At 54.6% G+C, this 16,199-nt stretch overlaps 1 protein-coding gene across 1 annotated transcript in view; it reads left to right on the plus strand.

The window, feature by feature from the left end:
• Positions 1–16,199, plus strand: part of MYH9 (myosin heavy chain 9) — a 90,442-nt gene that overhangs the window by 46,044 nt on the left and 28,199 nt on the right. Inside the window, exons 4-14 of the mRNA XM_046646246.1 lie at positions 2,758–2,785; positions 3,575–3,668; positions 7,769–7,861; positions 8,399–8,462; positions 9,010–9,108; positions 9,533–9,676; positions 10,549–10,644; positions 11,535–11,653; positions 13,079–13,231; positions 14,213–14,386; positions 15,735–15,908. Of these exons, the coding sequence (XP_046502202.1) occupies positions 2,758–2,785; positions 3,575–3,668; positions 7,769–7,861; positions 8,399–8,462; positions 9,010–9,108; positions 9,533–9,676; positions 10,549–10,644; positions 11,535–11,653; positions 13,079–13,231; positions 14,213–14,386; positions 15,735–15,908 (1,238 nt within the window). The remainder of the gene's footprint in view (positions 1–2,757; positions 2,786–3,574; positions 3,669–7,768; positions 7,862–8,398; positions 8,463–9,009; positions 9,109–9,532; positions 9,677–10,548; positions 10,645–11,534; positions 11,654–13,078; positions 13,232–14,212; positions 14,387–15,734; positions 15,909–16,199) is intronic.

Genomic DNA, 16,199 nt, shown 5'->3' on the forward strand with positions numbered 1-16,199 from the left:
TGTGAGGAGCTTGTGCAAAACAGGGACAGTGCCTGCCTTATCTACCACCTGAGGTTACTGTGAGGCCACAAGATGACAGCCCCAGACCTGGTGCAGGAATTGAAGAGACCTTTTCCGATGTGAGGGGCCATGGTGTCACTCACTGCAGGCAGGCGGATGTGGGGCGCCAGGTGGTGGGGACAAGAGTTGAGGAAATGAGAAAGGCCTCCCATCGTTTTCCTCTGCAAAAGAGTTTGCCCAAATGAATGTTCTGGCACAGTGAGTGTCAAAGTGTTTCCTTTTGGGCTTGTTGACAGTGGTAACTGGGCTTCAGGAACTGGAGGTGAAAGGTCAGAGGAGGGGGGAGCTGGGGACGGTGGGGTGATGGAGGTTACAGTGACTCTGGGTGTGGAATTTTGCAATTTGGAGTGTGTGCAATCCTCTATGTGTGCATGTGTGTGTCTGTGTACAATGTGCCTGTAGGTAACTGTGTGCATGCCTGTGTGTCTCTGTGTGCACGTACCTGTGTGCACCCGTCCACTTGCAGCTGGGTCCACGTCCCTGTATGTACGTGTGTCTCTGCCTGCATGTGTGTGTGTTTGGGGGCCTCTGCTTCCTGTTGTTCAGCAGCTCAGCATCTGACTCCTCCTCACACAATTAGAGGAATTCCAGCCATCCCGGGGACCGGGCCTGGACAGCTCTGGGAAAACGGTTCCTTCTGGAAGGGATGGGAATGTTTCCTTTTATGGTAACGTTGGCCCGCTGCTGCCTCATGACCTGCCAACACGCGCAGGTACCATCTTGCCTGCTTGTGGAGCGTTGACTAAACATGCTGTGGCTGGGCCGCCCGGGAGGGGCAGTGGGGGAGGCCGGGGCCTGGATCACAGCTGGGTTTGTTCCAGACCCTTAGCGGTCCCCACACCGTTCTTAGGGGCGGGCGATGGAAACTGCTGTGTCTTCCCAGCCTTTAGTCCCCACTGCCTACTTCCCTCTGCCTTCCCGGCTGTCTCATAGAGGCTCTGCTGTCAGCCGCACAGCCTCTAAGGACCCTCTTTGGGGCAAATCAAGACAAGGGAGCCAGGCTGGCCTCGGGGGCCGCTGTGGGTGGTTCCGTGGTACTGAGAAGGCTGTGAGTGGCCCAGTTCCTCCCAGCTCCACACTGCGGGCGCTTCTGAGGGGCCTGAAGGGGAAGGTGCAGAGTGGCAGGGGCGGCTCCCTTTGTGATGGGCATGAGGGTTAATTTTGCTTCTTTCCGCCTGGACGCCCTCTTTCCCTTCCGAGTGACCTGCAGACAGGAGAAGAGCTGCTCATCATGCCCAGCCCGCGTGCCGCTGAGGTCAGGCGCGCTGGCTCACCCTGCGAGGAGGCTGCTGCTTAGCAGTGCAGGGTGTGCTAGTAATGAAGGGCCAGGTCCGCCTCCTCGCCATGCACACGGGGAGCCGTGGTCGCTCTCCCGGGGCCCCGTCCTGCAGGGCCCTGGCTGGGCAGTGGGAGCCCTCAGTGTGTCCTTCTAGATCACCAACGTCGGTCTCTGTCCTGTGCCAGTACTACTAACTACTACCCTCTACTACTCCTCAACTAGTACTCCCGCTGCCCTGACAGTGCCACTACCAACCTGTCACCTGACTTCGTCATGGTGAAATAAACAGACAGCAGCCTTTTGTGGAGTTCATTCTCTTCAGAGTACCACACCATTCCATTCGTGTGTTGTTTCTGTTTTTCAAACTAATCCCACTTACTTTATGGATAAGGAAACTGAGACTTGGTCCTGTGTTCAGGCTGATTTGACTTCAAGGGGGTGGGGGTGTTACATGAAGGGGGGTGAAAAGGAAACAAATTAGTTTGTTAGTGTCAGCTTTTGCTGAAAATTGGACAGCCAGCCCTGAACCGGGTCAGCCCCGAATGTCTTAGCGCATTTCCGTCAAACTTAGCTTTCAAAGTGCGGGCGTTGCTGCTCCTCCCGCACCCAAAGGCAGGGCGTTGTTTATGTCCTTATGTGCTGAGCAGTTCTCAGGGCTCAGGATAGTTGGAATGTTCCTGACACCTAGGTCTGGAGACCCAAGATGTCACAGAAACTAGTCAGAAGCTGTCATTCCAGTGAGTTTCTGTTCTTTCTGAGCTGCCTCTAAACTGACATTAGTGAGCATTTTCCCTGTGCCAGACACCACACTATTGGCTTTCATGCATGTTATTTACACATATACAGTTATCCCGCATCACAGGAGGAGGCCGGGGCTCCAGGCACATGGCCAGGGTCTCACGCACCTCGTGCCTGAGGCAGCATCTTCCCCAGGGTGGTCCCATCGCAATGCCAGCCTTGTCTACCCCACCCCTCACCCAGCCTCTTAACCCGTGCTCCTTACTTAAACGGGAACAGTGTTTAAAAAACCTGCCACGGACCTTACTTCTAACAGCCTCCACCCCTAGTTACCAACATATGGGGCAGGCCCCGCCCTAGTGCTCAGCAGGGTAGCTCTTGGGAGCCTTCTCAGAGGTGGGAGAGACCGAAGTGTTTCTAGTGTCTGGAGGCGGGTATTGCGGGTGGGCCGGTCTGTGCTCCTGGAGGTGGTAGCTGCTGCCCTGTGGCACGGCCACCTGAGAATGTCCCTCCTCCGAGGGAGGCATGGGGTCTGCGTGTGGGCCGGCGTGCAGGGCCCCCCACAACGGCAGTGCTGCGTTAGAGGCTCTGGGCTCCCAGGAAGTGGGCAGCTCTTCGGAAGCCAGCAGGGGAGCTTTTTGTATCTGATTCGAGTTAACCCGATGTCTCATTCGTTTCAGATCGAGAGGACCAGTCCATTTTGTGCACGTAAGTGTCTCTGTGTGGGTGGTGGGGCCTGTGTCACCCCTGACCTGTTCTTCTCTTGGGGACTCCTGCCAAAACCGCGGTTTATGAGTGCCATTCCCAGTTCAAGCCCCGCCCCTTCCCCAGGGCATGGGCCTTACAGTGATATCTTGGCTGCTCAGTGGTCCCACAGCACGATGAGCTTTATTTCCTGCCAAAGATTTAAGCGCCTTCCTCAGGGGAACGGGTGGGCAGTGGGTGGGGTTTATAGCAGAGAGGAAGAGCTAGCTTCTTCTCAACACAGCTCAGTTGGGAACTCACCCCTCTGGAACATTCCTTCTGGCTCTGAGCAGTGGCTTTCTTTACCTGAGTTGAAGTAAACACTGAGGCTTCTCCCCTCATCCTTTGAACTTAACGTGGAGATAAATAAACCCGGTTGCCGAGGGAGTTAATGGGACAGAACATTCCTTCAAGGCAAGTTTCGAAGGAGCGTGTTTAAGTGCCTTTGACCCCTGAGTGAACAGCTGCCTAAAACTGGTTCCTAAGACATTTGGATGCGAAGGCTGCCAAGTGACCAGGGCAGGCAGTGGATATAAGTTTACTTTTGTCAGGCCTCTGGAGGGCCATGGGAAATGGCCTGAGCGAGGATTCCAGAACGTAGCATTCATTTGCCTGTCCCCTTTTCTGCCACCAGCTGTTGGGTCCCTCATTGGCGCCCAACAGCGTGGTAGGCTGTAGAGTGTCCAGTGGGAGGGGACAGACTTCAAGGATTTGGCCACCTCTCCCCTGAGAACGTCCTTGGTCTCTTGGTAGGGGTGAGTCTGGAGCTGGCAAGACAGAGAACACCAAGAAAGTCATTCAGTATCTGGCTCACGTGGCCTCCTCACACAAGAGCAAGAAAGACCAGGTGAGTGCGGGCCTCCCCTCCACGACCTGCCTCGTCTTCCAGAGGAAGAGTGTTTAATGATTCGTGGTTCGGCTTAAAATGAGAGTGTTTTGGGGAACAGAGCAGAGGCTGGACCCACTTGTCTTGAGGCTGCAGCTTGGCCGTCTTGGGAGTGGGTCTGGTGGTAGCCAGCCCATTTCTCCCTTTGCCTCCTGCCCTTCTGATTTGCTCTGGAAGCTGGAGACCACCCAGGGTCCAGTGTAGAGTACTCCTGGCATTTGGCAGCTAATTGCTGCGTGGTGTCCTCCTCTGAGGACGGAAGAGAGATTCCAAAACTTGGTTCTCAAGATAATGGAGACTTGAAGGGTCTCGAGCAGGCCGTTGAGTCCCTGCTGCTTTTCCCTGCTGTTGAAATGCCTCTGGGTGGACAGCGCCCAGCGAAGAGAGAAAGGGCAGCTGGAAAGTCGTCTCACTTCCCTTTTTCTCCCCTCTCCCTCTTGATGGATTATGGTCGAGCGCAGCAGCGTCCTCGCTAGGTGAGCTGCACGTTTACTGCACGTTCTGCACCAGGAATGCGTGTTCTGCCCATCGTGTGCCCTTGAATTACGTATTTTTTTCTAAGCAGCTTTTCACTCCACACCGTTGTCACTTTCTGCAGCTAGAACTGTTCTCGTAGCCTCGGCTCACTGACTGTCTCTGGAGGAGGGGCGGGCTGGGTGTGATACACAGTGACCTCTCGTGCACTCTGAAATGACAGCTCCTGCAGAATGGGTCCGGCCTCATCACCTAGCTGTTCTCAGAAAATCCGGTCATGCCCAGAATCCCCCATGAGCATGACGGCTCTAATGCCCTGTGCGGAACCCTGAGTGAGGTGCAGTGGAACGGGACTCTGTTCTCCCGGAGCCGCACATGCTCAGTGTTCCAGACCAGATGGAGATGGCCAGCCCCATCGCCTGCCACCACTGTGCCAGTCAGAAGCAGTTCCTGGAAGGCCCCACATTGGCCTTTCCCAGAGTCGGGGGTGACCGGTCTTAAGCATGCCCGTGTGGTACTCTCTCTCTTTCTCTCAAGCACACACTGTTAAACTTCTCTGTGAAATCTAAGTGTCCGTGGTGTCCCCTCAAGCCACCAGGGGAACTGCGCCGTCTGGTGGCTCCCCTTTGCTGGGGAGCTGTGTGCAGCGTATATAAGTAAGTAGTAGTGTGTCTCTTTGCATGCAGACCTGGGGTGTGTCCTGCAGAATCTGCTAATGAGCACAGTCTTCTGGAATCGAACCAAAAGTAACTTTTCATGTGCCAGACTTCTCAAGACACTCTGAATCTTTTTCCACAGGGTGTCAGGAGTTATATTTAGCATAAAGTTTCTTTTGCTCCCTCTCTCCACCCCCCATTTTCCATTCTTTTTAGGATGCCTATTTTAAAAACAGGGCTGTGAGGTTAGGAGTTCTCTGGCTGTGGTTTTCCATCTCTGGATTTGCACTAAGATCCATTTCCCAACTATTTATTGAATGCCTAGTATGCGCCTGGGTCTCTTGAGGGTGACCTTGGAGTCTGCCCTGAGGACGGGAGACAGGGCCACAGCTACAGAGCAGGAATGTAGACCGATGTGCCTTACGTCTGGGGCTCCAGCTGCAGAGGGGCAGGCAGCCCCGGGCGCTTGGAGAAGACGGCCTGCGGGGGAGTGATAAGTGGGAGCTTGCTTGTCACATCCTCTTTCTCAGGCTGCGTGTGAGATGGGCAACCTGTCTCTGACTCCGTCCAACCAGAGTGATTGATGAGGTTGCCTTCGGCTTCCAGTTACTGCTCAGGCCCTCAGTTGTCAAGGCCGTTGACCAGGTTGATGGATTTCCTTGCCTGAAACCTGTACAGTGACTTTGCGCACGTATCTGGGGCTTGAGACGCTCTTGAACTTGGTTTGCGGCTCTCATACTCTGAGGCCTGTTGAGGCATACTCCGGGAGAGAGTGAGCTGGCAGTGACCCCACTGCTCATCCCGAGACTGCCCACTGGGACGTCCCGGACCTCACTTTGCTGGGGGAGGCCAGGCTTTGGCCAGGCCTGGATGTCAGTAAAGCAGAGCCTGGGTGAGGGACCGTCCCAAATGGACTTCATAGTCTGAGCAGTGACCTTTGACCCCTCCTCCTCTTCCTCCCTCTGTTTTTTATGCACTAGTTGGAGCCCACTGGCAGGAACACCACCCCGTGAAGCCCTTCAGAAACCGGATGGGTAATTCCAAACTTTTATGAGCATGCGCTGCCTACAAGAGCCTCATAATTTCATAGAATGCAAATTTCATTGAAAAATAAAAGTCTCTTGGCCCAATTAGACATCAATAAAGAAAAACCCATAGGTTGGCCGTCGCCGTTGTCAGCAGGGAGCTCCCGAGTTGGCCCAGCGGTCCCACGTTCCACAGCAACAGCGTGTGGATCCTAAACAGAGGCCTGGCTTTGCCTCTGAGCCGGGGCAGGCTCTGGCGGGGGCCACGCTCCCATCCGTCTGCAGGAACGGAACGGGAGTGGCTCGGCCAGCCTGGCAGCCTGGCCTGTGCTTTGAGAGGAACGTTCTAGTGGGTGGGGAGCAGCGCCATCCAAGTCTGCCTCCGCGGGCTGCCTTGGCTGACTTCCCAGGCCCTGCCCGAGCCCGGGGGATGGCAGCCCTGGTCTGTGACCGCTGGTGCCAAGCACACATGCAATGAGTGCTCTAGGGGTTTGACCTCTGCCCCCTGACCTGGCTCCGCTGACCCTCCTTCACTTATATGTATGGTCTGAGAACAAAACGCTCCCCAGCCCTGGAGGAACCCTGGCCAAGGATGGCCGGCAGAGGAGGAGGGTCTGCCGGGCCCCTTCCCGTCTCGGGTAGGCTTCCAGCCCTGGCTTGGCCAGACTCCAGAGCATCCTCGGTGCCCTGCAGACAGGCTCGCCCTATGGCAGGTGTGCCTGGAAGGCTGTGGTTCACGACTCTCCTGGGGGCGCCTGCTGCCACCAGTTTTCCTTTTCATCACTCACAGGCAGCCTTCATTCCTGTAAAATCCTGGCCCGACTCCAGCCTTGCTAATAAATACAAACCCTGCCTGGCCCTTGTGTGATGTTCTTTCCCCCGAGAGGGTATCTGGGTATTAAGGTGAATGAGATCCATGTTTCCCTCAGTGTCAGTTATTATCTGGCCGGCTGGGAGGGCGATGGCTGCTTCCACCATTGCTCTCGCCCGACAGGGTGGAGCCCCCAGGTGGGGCAGGGCGGGAGATGGAGCTGTGACTGACAGCTCGTAGGTGGAACTAGAGTTCGAATACCCGATTTGCTGGCTGGGAGCTGGATGACCTCAGGCACAGCGTTCCCCATCCCTCAACCTCAGTTTTTTCTTCTGTGAAATGGGGCTACTCGGTTTTGCCCACCCTGGGGATCATGAGGATCCAGGGGAAGGCATAAGGGTGTGTTTTGTCAACCACAAAGCGTCATGAGACCACAGTAGGATTTGTTGGTGTTATCAGTAAACAGTTAGAACCCACAATGGGCATTGTTGATCCCATGCTCAGATACCTAATGTGCTGGGAGCAAGGTTGGGGGGGGGGCAGTGCACAGGTCAGGGGACCAGCAAGGAAAGTGAACGTAGTGTTGACTTGGACACGGAGCAGATGAGCTGGTGTCTTTTGTGGATCTGGGTCCCTCTCTGCTTGTCCTATGAAAAGGGAAAAAAAAAATGGTGTTGGGTGGGGATTGGAGACAAGGAGGGGAGAGGGAGGCCGGTGCCCCTGGGCTGGGACCGTGTGGCTCTGCGTCTCTTGGTTCCTGTGCTGCTTTCCAACCCCGCATCCTCCAGGGTTGACCTGGGCAGTTGTGCCAGGTTCCCAGAGCTGGGGGAGCCTCCCGCTTTCCCTTTCTAGGGACGCTGGTTGGTCAGTCTGTGAAAGTAAGTTCAAACCAGTCAAGGTTTCCAGAGACCTGGTGGGAAGGTCACTTTTAAGTGACACAGTGACTGAGGCTGGTGTGGCCGGAGCCCATCCAGAAGCCTCTGCTCTGACGTGTTGGCTGTGTAGACATGGCTCTGCCACCATCCCGTCCACCTGGCGGCGTAGGTTCGGCAGCCCGCTGCCTGGCCTTCACTGCACCCCCGGGTTCCTTTCCAGGGCGAGCTGGAGCGGCAGCTGCTGCAGGCCAACCCCATCCTGGAGGCCTTCGGGAATGCCAAGACCGTGAAAAACGACAACTCCTCACGATTTGTGAGTAGCAGCCGTCACGACCCAGCTCGGGGGTCAGGGTCTCCTCCCCGCAGCTCCAGCTCCTGTCGCTGTCCACCTGGGTGCTCTCACCCCAGAAGTGGGGAAGCCTCAGACTTGCTGCTTCCTGGGCCTCTTGCGTGGAGTCGCTGGGTCGCATTCCGGTTGATGTGCACCTGCAGAAGTGGCTTCCTTAGCCCCGGAGGCAAAAAGCCAGCGAGGGAGTGGGGGGTGCCCGCGGGTCGCCCTCATTGTCCCATTGTTAGAACGCAGGCCAGATCCAGCCATGAGGAACACTTGTAGATCCCTGCTTCCCTCCTTTCCTTCTGTGGAGGAACTTGGCCACCACTGGAGCGGGTCCTGGCTCCAGGCTTTTAGTGGTGTGGCGCTTCTGAGTCCTGAGTGCCCGTGCAGTGTGGAGTGCGGGGCCCCTGATCACCACCACGGGCAGGCTTTTGGTTTTCTCCCTCTAAGCTGTGCCAGCTGGAGGTGGGGGCTAGAGGATATGGGGCCTCTAATCTCTTCCTTGTCTTCCTTTAGGGCAAATTCATTCGCATCAACTTTGATGTCAATGGCTACATCGTTGGAGCCAATATTGAGACTTGTATCCTTGTGCTTAATTGTAGTGAGAATCTGGGACTAGAGGGGAGGGAAGTGACCTTGATGGAGAAGAGGCTGCTCCCTGATTCCTGCAGTTTCCCCTTTATGGGCCTGTTAGGACACCACATCTGTGGCACCCGGAAGAGTCCCAGGACAAGCTCATGGAAAACCCGGGCAGAGCTAGGTTACTGGCAGGATAAAGTTCTGCTTGGAATGGGATGGAACGCCTGAAGGTGGGCCAGTGTGGTTCCCACAGGGCCGGAGTTGGGGTGGCTGCTGCCCCATTTCTCCCCCACACCCGTGTTACAGCCTGTGCTAGGGAGACATGCTCATGTCCATTCTCATGAGAAGGGGGCCCCCTTTAAATAGACGAGGCCCTTGGGAGTGGGAGCTGGTTGGACAAGCTGCACACCTTGAAAGATGGAGCCAGGAGAGTGTTGCCGTTTTGAGCTGTTCTTCCTGCCTGGCGGAGTTCAGTTCCCTTTGATGGGGATGGGGAGCGTGGAGGGTTGCCTCCGTCCAGCTTGCACAGTTCCTCAATGTTTGCAAAGATCTTCTGGAGAAGTCCCGGGCCATCCGCCAGGCCAAGGAGGAACGCACCTTCCACATCTTCTACTATCTCCTGTCCGGGGCTGGGGAGCACCTGAAGAGTGAGTGATGGGCCCCCAGCCTGACGTGGGGCTGCGCACCACCGGGGCTCCCGTGCCATCGGGCCACACACTCCACTTGGGAAATGAAAACTCCAGCCTTGGGTTGGGGAGGAGAAGTGAAAATGACTTCTGTTGTCCAGCCATCCTGAGGACTCAGCCCCCTGTTTCTGGCTGCGCCAGGGAAAAGTCAGGGCGGGTTGCGTGTGCAGCTGTGGGTCATGAGGCCCTGAGGCTCTCATGGGCCCTGTGCGTGTCACTCTTGCGTGCTGAGGAGAGTCAGCATTCCTGGCTACTTCACTGTTTCTGGGGTATCGCAGGGCTTAGGGGTGCTTCCCAGTCTCCCAGACCTTTGAGGCCACAGCGTTGACTGGAGTGTCTGGTTTCAACACCTCACTGACCCGCCCTTGCTCTCCACCCCTTGCAGCTGACCTGCTGTTGGAGCCGTACAACAAATACCGCTTCCTGTCCAATGGGCACGTCACCATCCCTGGGCAGCAGGACAAAGACATGTTCCAGGAGACCATGGAGGCCATGAGGATTATGGGCATCCCAGAAGAGGAGCAAATGGGTACAGAGCTGGCCCTCCTGTGGGTGAGGGAGGAGAGGCGGGAGACTGGTCACCACGCCCTTGGGGCATCGGGGCAGCTGCTGGGCCTGGGCAGAGCTTCCTGTGGCTCTGACTCTTAGGGAGTCCGGCAGAGGCGGGGGGAAGCCGTGAGTCTGTGGGAAATGCTACCTCAGGTTTGAGTTCAGGGTTATTCATTCCCGGTGGTACCACAGGCATTTTCGCAGAGGGGAACAAAGGACAGGTGCTTCACTGCCCAGGGTCTGAGTCCACGGCTACAGTCCTTGCCATTTGCTGAAAGTGGAATATTCCACTTTGTCTTGGCAGAGTGGGAAGGGGCTGGGGCTGTGTTCCTTGCATTGGGGAAGCCCAGAATGAATAGCAGTGTGGAACATGCCCGTGTCTTCTCGTTTCCCAGAAGGAGGGGGAAGAGGGCTTTGAGGCTTCATTTTAGAAAGATTGGGGGCTGAGGAGAGTGCGTTAAGGGTTGGAGCCCCCTTTACTCGGCCACAGACAATATGTAAATGGATGAGCCATGGCTGTCTTCCAATAAAACTTTATTTATAAAAACAGACAGTGGGCCCCTAGGCTGGAGGCATGTCCTTGGTCCAGATTTAGAAGTGCTGGGGGGAGTGTTACATAGCTCGTACCCAAGCATAGGGCTGGCCAAGCCGAGGTCGGCCAGAGGCCCTGGAGACAGAACCTCGCCCGCAGGGAGGGAGTGAGCCCTGTGGGGCGGCTGGGCCTGCCACGTGGGTTAGACCAAGGCCTGGTACCCTAGTGTCCCTGCTTGGCCCTTGAGGGAGTGACCACCGCACTCAGGGACTTCCTCCAGCCCCTGCCTGGTTCTGAGCTGCCTTTGATCGCACCCTAAGGCTTGCTGCGGGTCATCTCGGGGGTTCTTCAGCTCGGCAACATCGTCTTCAAGAAGGAGCGCAACACCGACCAGGCGTCGATGCCCGACAACACAGGTAACACTCGTGGTCCTCTCCCCTGAAGCACGGGGCAAGTGCCTGTGCTTGGACTGGCTCAGGAGAGGGGGTCTTGTACAAATTCCAGATACTCCTCTCTTTGTCATTTTATGTCTGTTTATAGCTGGCTATTGCTCTCTATTTTTTTTTTTTTTATAAAACACACACAAACCTGACTCTCCTTCTGCTTCACAGAGTGAGCATCAGAATGAGTTAGAAAATCCCGTGATCTTATGGACCAGGGTTTTCCTCATTTTTTCCTGAGACCAAACCAGTTGTCTCAGTTAGTAAAACAGTGATTTCTGCTGTTGCTCCAACTCCATGGGTACTTTGCCCATGAATGCATTAGGACCGTGAAACACTGCGTCTCCCTCGACCACTGTTATTTCCTTGGCTCGTGTAAACGACCACTTTTAATAGCCTCCACATGCCTTTCTTAGGGCCTTTTGAAAAAATTTAACTGGGGGATGTGTAGATCGTAGGAGATGTTCTTGTGGGATCTGTGCTGTTCTGTCCCCTAGCACTGGGGTGGGGCTGTCTCCTCTCAGTCCTGTTTGTGGCCTGGACCTATTTTCACACTCAGGATGTGGCCAGGTCTGTGCAGAGGAACTGATACCAGGCCCCTAGTCAGGACTCGTGCCTCCCTGCTTCTTGTGGCCGGAGGGTGTGAAGGCTGCCGTTCCCACTGGCCTGCACACAGCCACTGGGTCTAAGGGGAGCTCAGTGTTCTGTGCCCTGCTGGAGAAGGGCCCGAGCTGGTCGTCCTGGCAGTGATGCTCAGTTACTACAACTTTCTTCCTCTGCTGCCAGGTTGAGCAGAGGGACTGGCTCTCTTGGGTTTAATTACAACTTTTTTACCTCTCCTCTCCTTACTCTTTGAAAAATGTTAGCTGCCCAAAAAGTGTCCCACCTCCTGGGGATCAACGTGACTGATTTCACCAGAGGAATCCTCACCCCGCGCATCAAGGTGGGACGGGATTACGTCCAGAAGGCGCAGACTAAGGAACAGGTATGCCAGCGGGCCGGGGGAGTGGGGCCGCCTCCTCCTCGAGGGTCAGTGTGAGGCCTGCTCTGGGCCGTCGGCTGTGTTGGGCACTCTGAGTGGGTTCAGTCCTTGCAGCAGCTTGAAGAGCAGAGCGGTGCTCATCCCCACTGAGAGCACGAGAAGCTGGCCGCAGAGAATTTTGGTGGCCTGGCCAAGGCCACTCACCTAGGAAGGGCCATCTGGAGGTAGAGCCTCTTTAGGCTGCGTTGTGCATCTTTGCATTGAGTTGATATTTAGACTGATTGGTTGACAAGGACACGGGCAGGTCCTGTTCTGGTATAAACTGAAGCGAGAACTCAAGGTCTCTATAGCATGACTCATTCTGGTGCCACGGTGGCGGTGGCATCCCCCGTCTTTGGAGCCCATGCCAAGCGGCTGTCTCTTCGCCACCTGCTGTCTTGCTGCCTGTGGTGACAGATGAGCAGGAGTCTTTCCCTCAGCTGTGCCCCACGAATGTGCCCGCCTCCCCTGGGAGCAGACATCTCTCCCGGCCAGGACCGCCTCTCCCCTCTGTTGGCAGTTCCTCATTTCTGTCGTGACAATGGGCATTTTTAAGGTGCTACTGCCATCTCTCAAAAATAGTTTGAAGTTTGCATTGGTGAGTCCTTTTTCTAGAGGGTTCCGTCCACAGTACCTCACGCTGGTGGCTGACAGCCCACGGGTCATTCTGTGAGACCCATCCCAGCAAGCCAAGCACTTCATTTTCAGCAGACAGTGTGCATAGTTGTTACCAATTGTTCATTTCCCTCATAATTAAAGAACCTTTATTTTTTTGTTAGGAGAACACTCCCGGAACACTTTAAGATTCAGAAAATACAGAGAAGTCTAGAGGAGGAAAAAATGGCCACAGTGCTGCCCAGAGACAATTGTTGGGCAGCTCTTCATTTCCTGCAAGGCTTTTTCTTGTTTTTTTTAAACTTAGTTGTCACCCTGGCTTTTTATTAATGCAACTTTTCAAATAGTCACAGAATAGACTAGTGTCATGAGCCCCGTGTGCCCGTCACACAGGCAGCTGCAGGAGTTGCTAATACATGGCCAGTCTCAGCTCGTGGTTAATCTTATCTACCCCCAGCCCTGCTGCGTTATCTGAAGTGAATCTCAGACATCTTGTCATTTCTTTGGATACTTCAGTATGTCCCCATTTAGTGTAGAAGGATCTTTGCAAATGTCTAAGTTTCCTATTCCTGTATTGTTGGATATGTAGGTTGTTTCAACTTGTCATCATTTTAAATGACATTGCAATGAACGTATTTGTGCACAACGGTTTTTTCTCACCTTTACGGCTGTTTCTCTGGGGGAGGGCCCTGCAGGTGAAATGACTGGGGCAAAGGGTACAAGATTTGAAGGCTACTTGGATCTGACACTCTGTCTCCTGGGTGTCGCCCCCAGGCTGACTTTGCCATTGAGGCCCTGGCCAAGGCCACCTACGAACGCATGTTCCGCTGGCTGGTGCTGCGCATCAACAAGGCTCTGGACAAGACCAAGAGGCAGGGCGCCTCCTTCATCGGGATCCTGGACATTGCCGGCTTCGAGATCTTCGATGTGAGCTTCTGCCTCATGCCCTCTTCTCCACCTCCTTAGCCTCTTGGCCACCTTCTTCTTGGGCTAGGAATCTTCTTTCCCGTGGTCCCATGGCAATCCGAGTTGGCTATCTCCTTCCTTGCATGGTGACAGGAGATGTCACTTGGGTGTATTTTAAGCTTAACCAGGCATGCCCATTCCCAGTGAGAGACGCTGGAGAGAATGGGGCCTTTGAGATGGTGTTCTGGAGGCTTCCTGGGCACATGCTTTCTGTTGATTTATTCTTCCAGCAAATGTTTATTGAGCGTTGTGACAAGACATTGTCCTCGCCCATAAAGACTTTGAGGTCTGGTAGGAAAAACCGATGATTACAGTAGATTGGGGGTTCCTAACCTGGGGTCTGTGGCAGATTTCAGAGGAACCGTCAACTTCGTGGGGGGTCGGGGGGGGAAATTACCTCTTTATTTTCCACTAGCCTCTCATTGAAATGACGCGTTTTTTTCCAGTTGTGAGTTGAGCACACTGCAGAAGCCACATAGCATTAGAAGTGCTTGTGACGTCACCAGTGGAAATCAGCTGTTTTCATTTCACAGCAGTTGGTGCAGAGATGTTGCAATGTCATTTACACTCATCTCTGCTTCAAAACTTGGAAGTTATTAATCCTAGGACTTGAACTTGTTAATAAAGAGGCACAATGTCATACTATTTTGATAATTCTATTTCAATGTAACTTCTTTCCTTTGTAATCTATTTTATGCATTTTAAAATGTTATTCTGAGAGGGGCTTTACCAAACTGTTAAAGAGGTCCATGGACCCCCAAAAGTGAGGCCTCCTGCTTCTGGGGGTGATGAAGCCTCTAACTGTGCAGGCTCCCCAGGAGGCAGCAGCGAGGTGCCCAGGGAGGTCCCTCTCAAATATCCATCCTGTTCCTTCCTGAGGGGCCGGTGGGCCTCGTGTCGGGAGGGTGGGCATCTCTCTGACGCTGTTTTCCCCCCTCGCAGCTCAACTCCTTCGAGCAGCTCTGCATCAACTACACCAACGAGAAGCTGCAGCAGCTCTTCAACCACACCATGTTCATCCTGGAGCAGGAGGAGTACCAGCGCGAGGGCATCGAGTGGAACTTCATCGACTTTGGCCTCGACCTGCAGCCCTGCATCGACCTCATCGAGAAGCCAGTAAGCCGCCCCCGCTCAGCCCTCAGACTTGGATTCTCGCTCGTTGCTCGTCTCCTCCGGGGACCCACCCCTCCCCTGCCACTGCCTGTTGGTTGTGGGGGTGTCCAGTTCCTCTCCCTGATGGTGTCACCTAGAGGAATAAGCCCGGGGGACTTAGATCTGGTGCCTGGGAGCGTCACCAGCCTCCGACCAGGTGGGGATGTGGCTGGTGCCCCAGTCAGTCCCAGAAGACCACCCAGCGTCTACCTGAGGGGCGGCCTCGACAAGCCCTTCTTCCACTTAAAGAAACAGGCCTCCCTTTATGAGTCAGATCCTCTCCCCAGACGCTTTCTCTGTACGTAGAAGTGTGCAGACCCTCATGCTGAGTGTTGACCTTGGCGCATGTCTGTCCTCTCTTAGGGCTAACATGGCACTGGGGCATCTGTCCCGCAGCCTCGGCTGTCGGTGGATGGCGAGCCCTCCCCCTTTTCCATGAGTTCACACTGAAAGCTCTTGCCGGGTGATGGGCGCGGTTTGGGTCGCCGTTTGTGCTTCAGGTTTGGGGGGTGTGCTCTTTCATGGAGCCTGAGCCGTTTCTATTTCCCGGTTATCTCTTCATTAGAGTTAGATGCACTGAGCACAGGTCTTCCCAGAATCCTGACCTCCTTGAGAAAATGTCCATCAGAGTCACATTGAAATGCTAATTAATCAGAAGGCCTAGGAAGAACTCGGTGCATTTTGAAAGTATTGCTCAAGGGGCCTAGAGCTGAAACGATCCTTAATCCTGAGGTGAAACAGTTTACTTTTGTGATGAGGTTTTGTTAAGCAGTTGAGTTTTCCAATGAACAAGAACCCATCTGGCTGCAAGTCTTGTCAGCCAGTCTCCACCATGTCTCAGTCTGCTTTCTTATAAACTCAGTGTACAGAAGACCCTTGGGACTCTGGGGCGCTTTCTCTTCCTCCAGGGGCTTGTCCTAAGTGTCACATGGCACTACAGAGTTGTGCAGACACAGAGTGTGAGGGGCATCTGTTGAGGGCAGCCTCGTGGCACATGGGTCAGAGGGCCTGCGTGGTCCATGGAGCCCATCAGATGAATTCCAGTGCACTGAAGTTGGAGAACCCCTGTGCTGGATCCTCGGGTTAAGGTGTGGGCTGTAGCCTAGACCCCAGAAGTTTCTTTTTAATCTAGAACTCATAAATGGAGCGCTTTTGGTAATGCTGCTGTTTTTCCCTTCTATGGGGGGAAATGCTGCCCATGTTCTCATGAGATTCTGGGGCTCTGAAAAGCAGGCTTTGGCTTCTTGTGAGGGCGGGGCTGATGGTGGGTTCCTGTGTCACGCTCACCCGTGTGATGCTGTGCCTCCTCCAGGCAGGCCCCCCTGGCATCCTGGCTCTGCTGGACGAGGAGTGCTGGTTCCCCAAAGCCACTGACAAGAGCTTCGTGGAGAAGGTGATGCAGGAGCAGGGCACCCACCCCAAGTTCCAGAAGCCCAAGCAGCTGAAGGACAAAGCTGATTTCTGCATCATCCACTATGCTGGCAAGGTGAGGAGAGCACACACGCAGGGAGATGCCGGCTGGCCGGACCTTCTCGAGAGAGGGGGAGACAATTCTAAGACCATGACGGGGGTCAGGAGCACAGCATTCTCATCCTGTCACTCATCCAGTTAGGAGCCTGGTGGCAGTAATCAGCATTCACACAACTCTCCCACCTTGCAAAAGACAGTCGCGTGTGACATTTCCTTAGCAGCCTGCAGCATTCCTGTGAGGTGCTCAGGCTGCTGTGATGTTGTATATTATTATTAGGTGCATTTTCCAGGCGTGGAAGTGGGATTG

The sequence above is a fragment of the Equus quagga genome, chromosome 19 (genome assembly GCF_021613505.1).
Source record: "Equus quagga isolate Etosha38 chromosome 19, UCLA_HA_Equagga_1.0, whole genome shotgun sequence".
NCBI classification, from domain to species: Eukaryota; Metazoa; Chordata; class Mammalia; order Perissodactyla; family Equidae; genus Equus; species Equus quagga.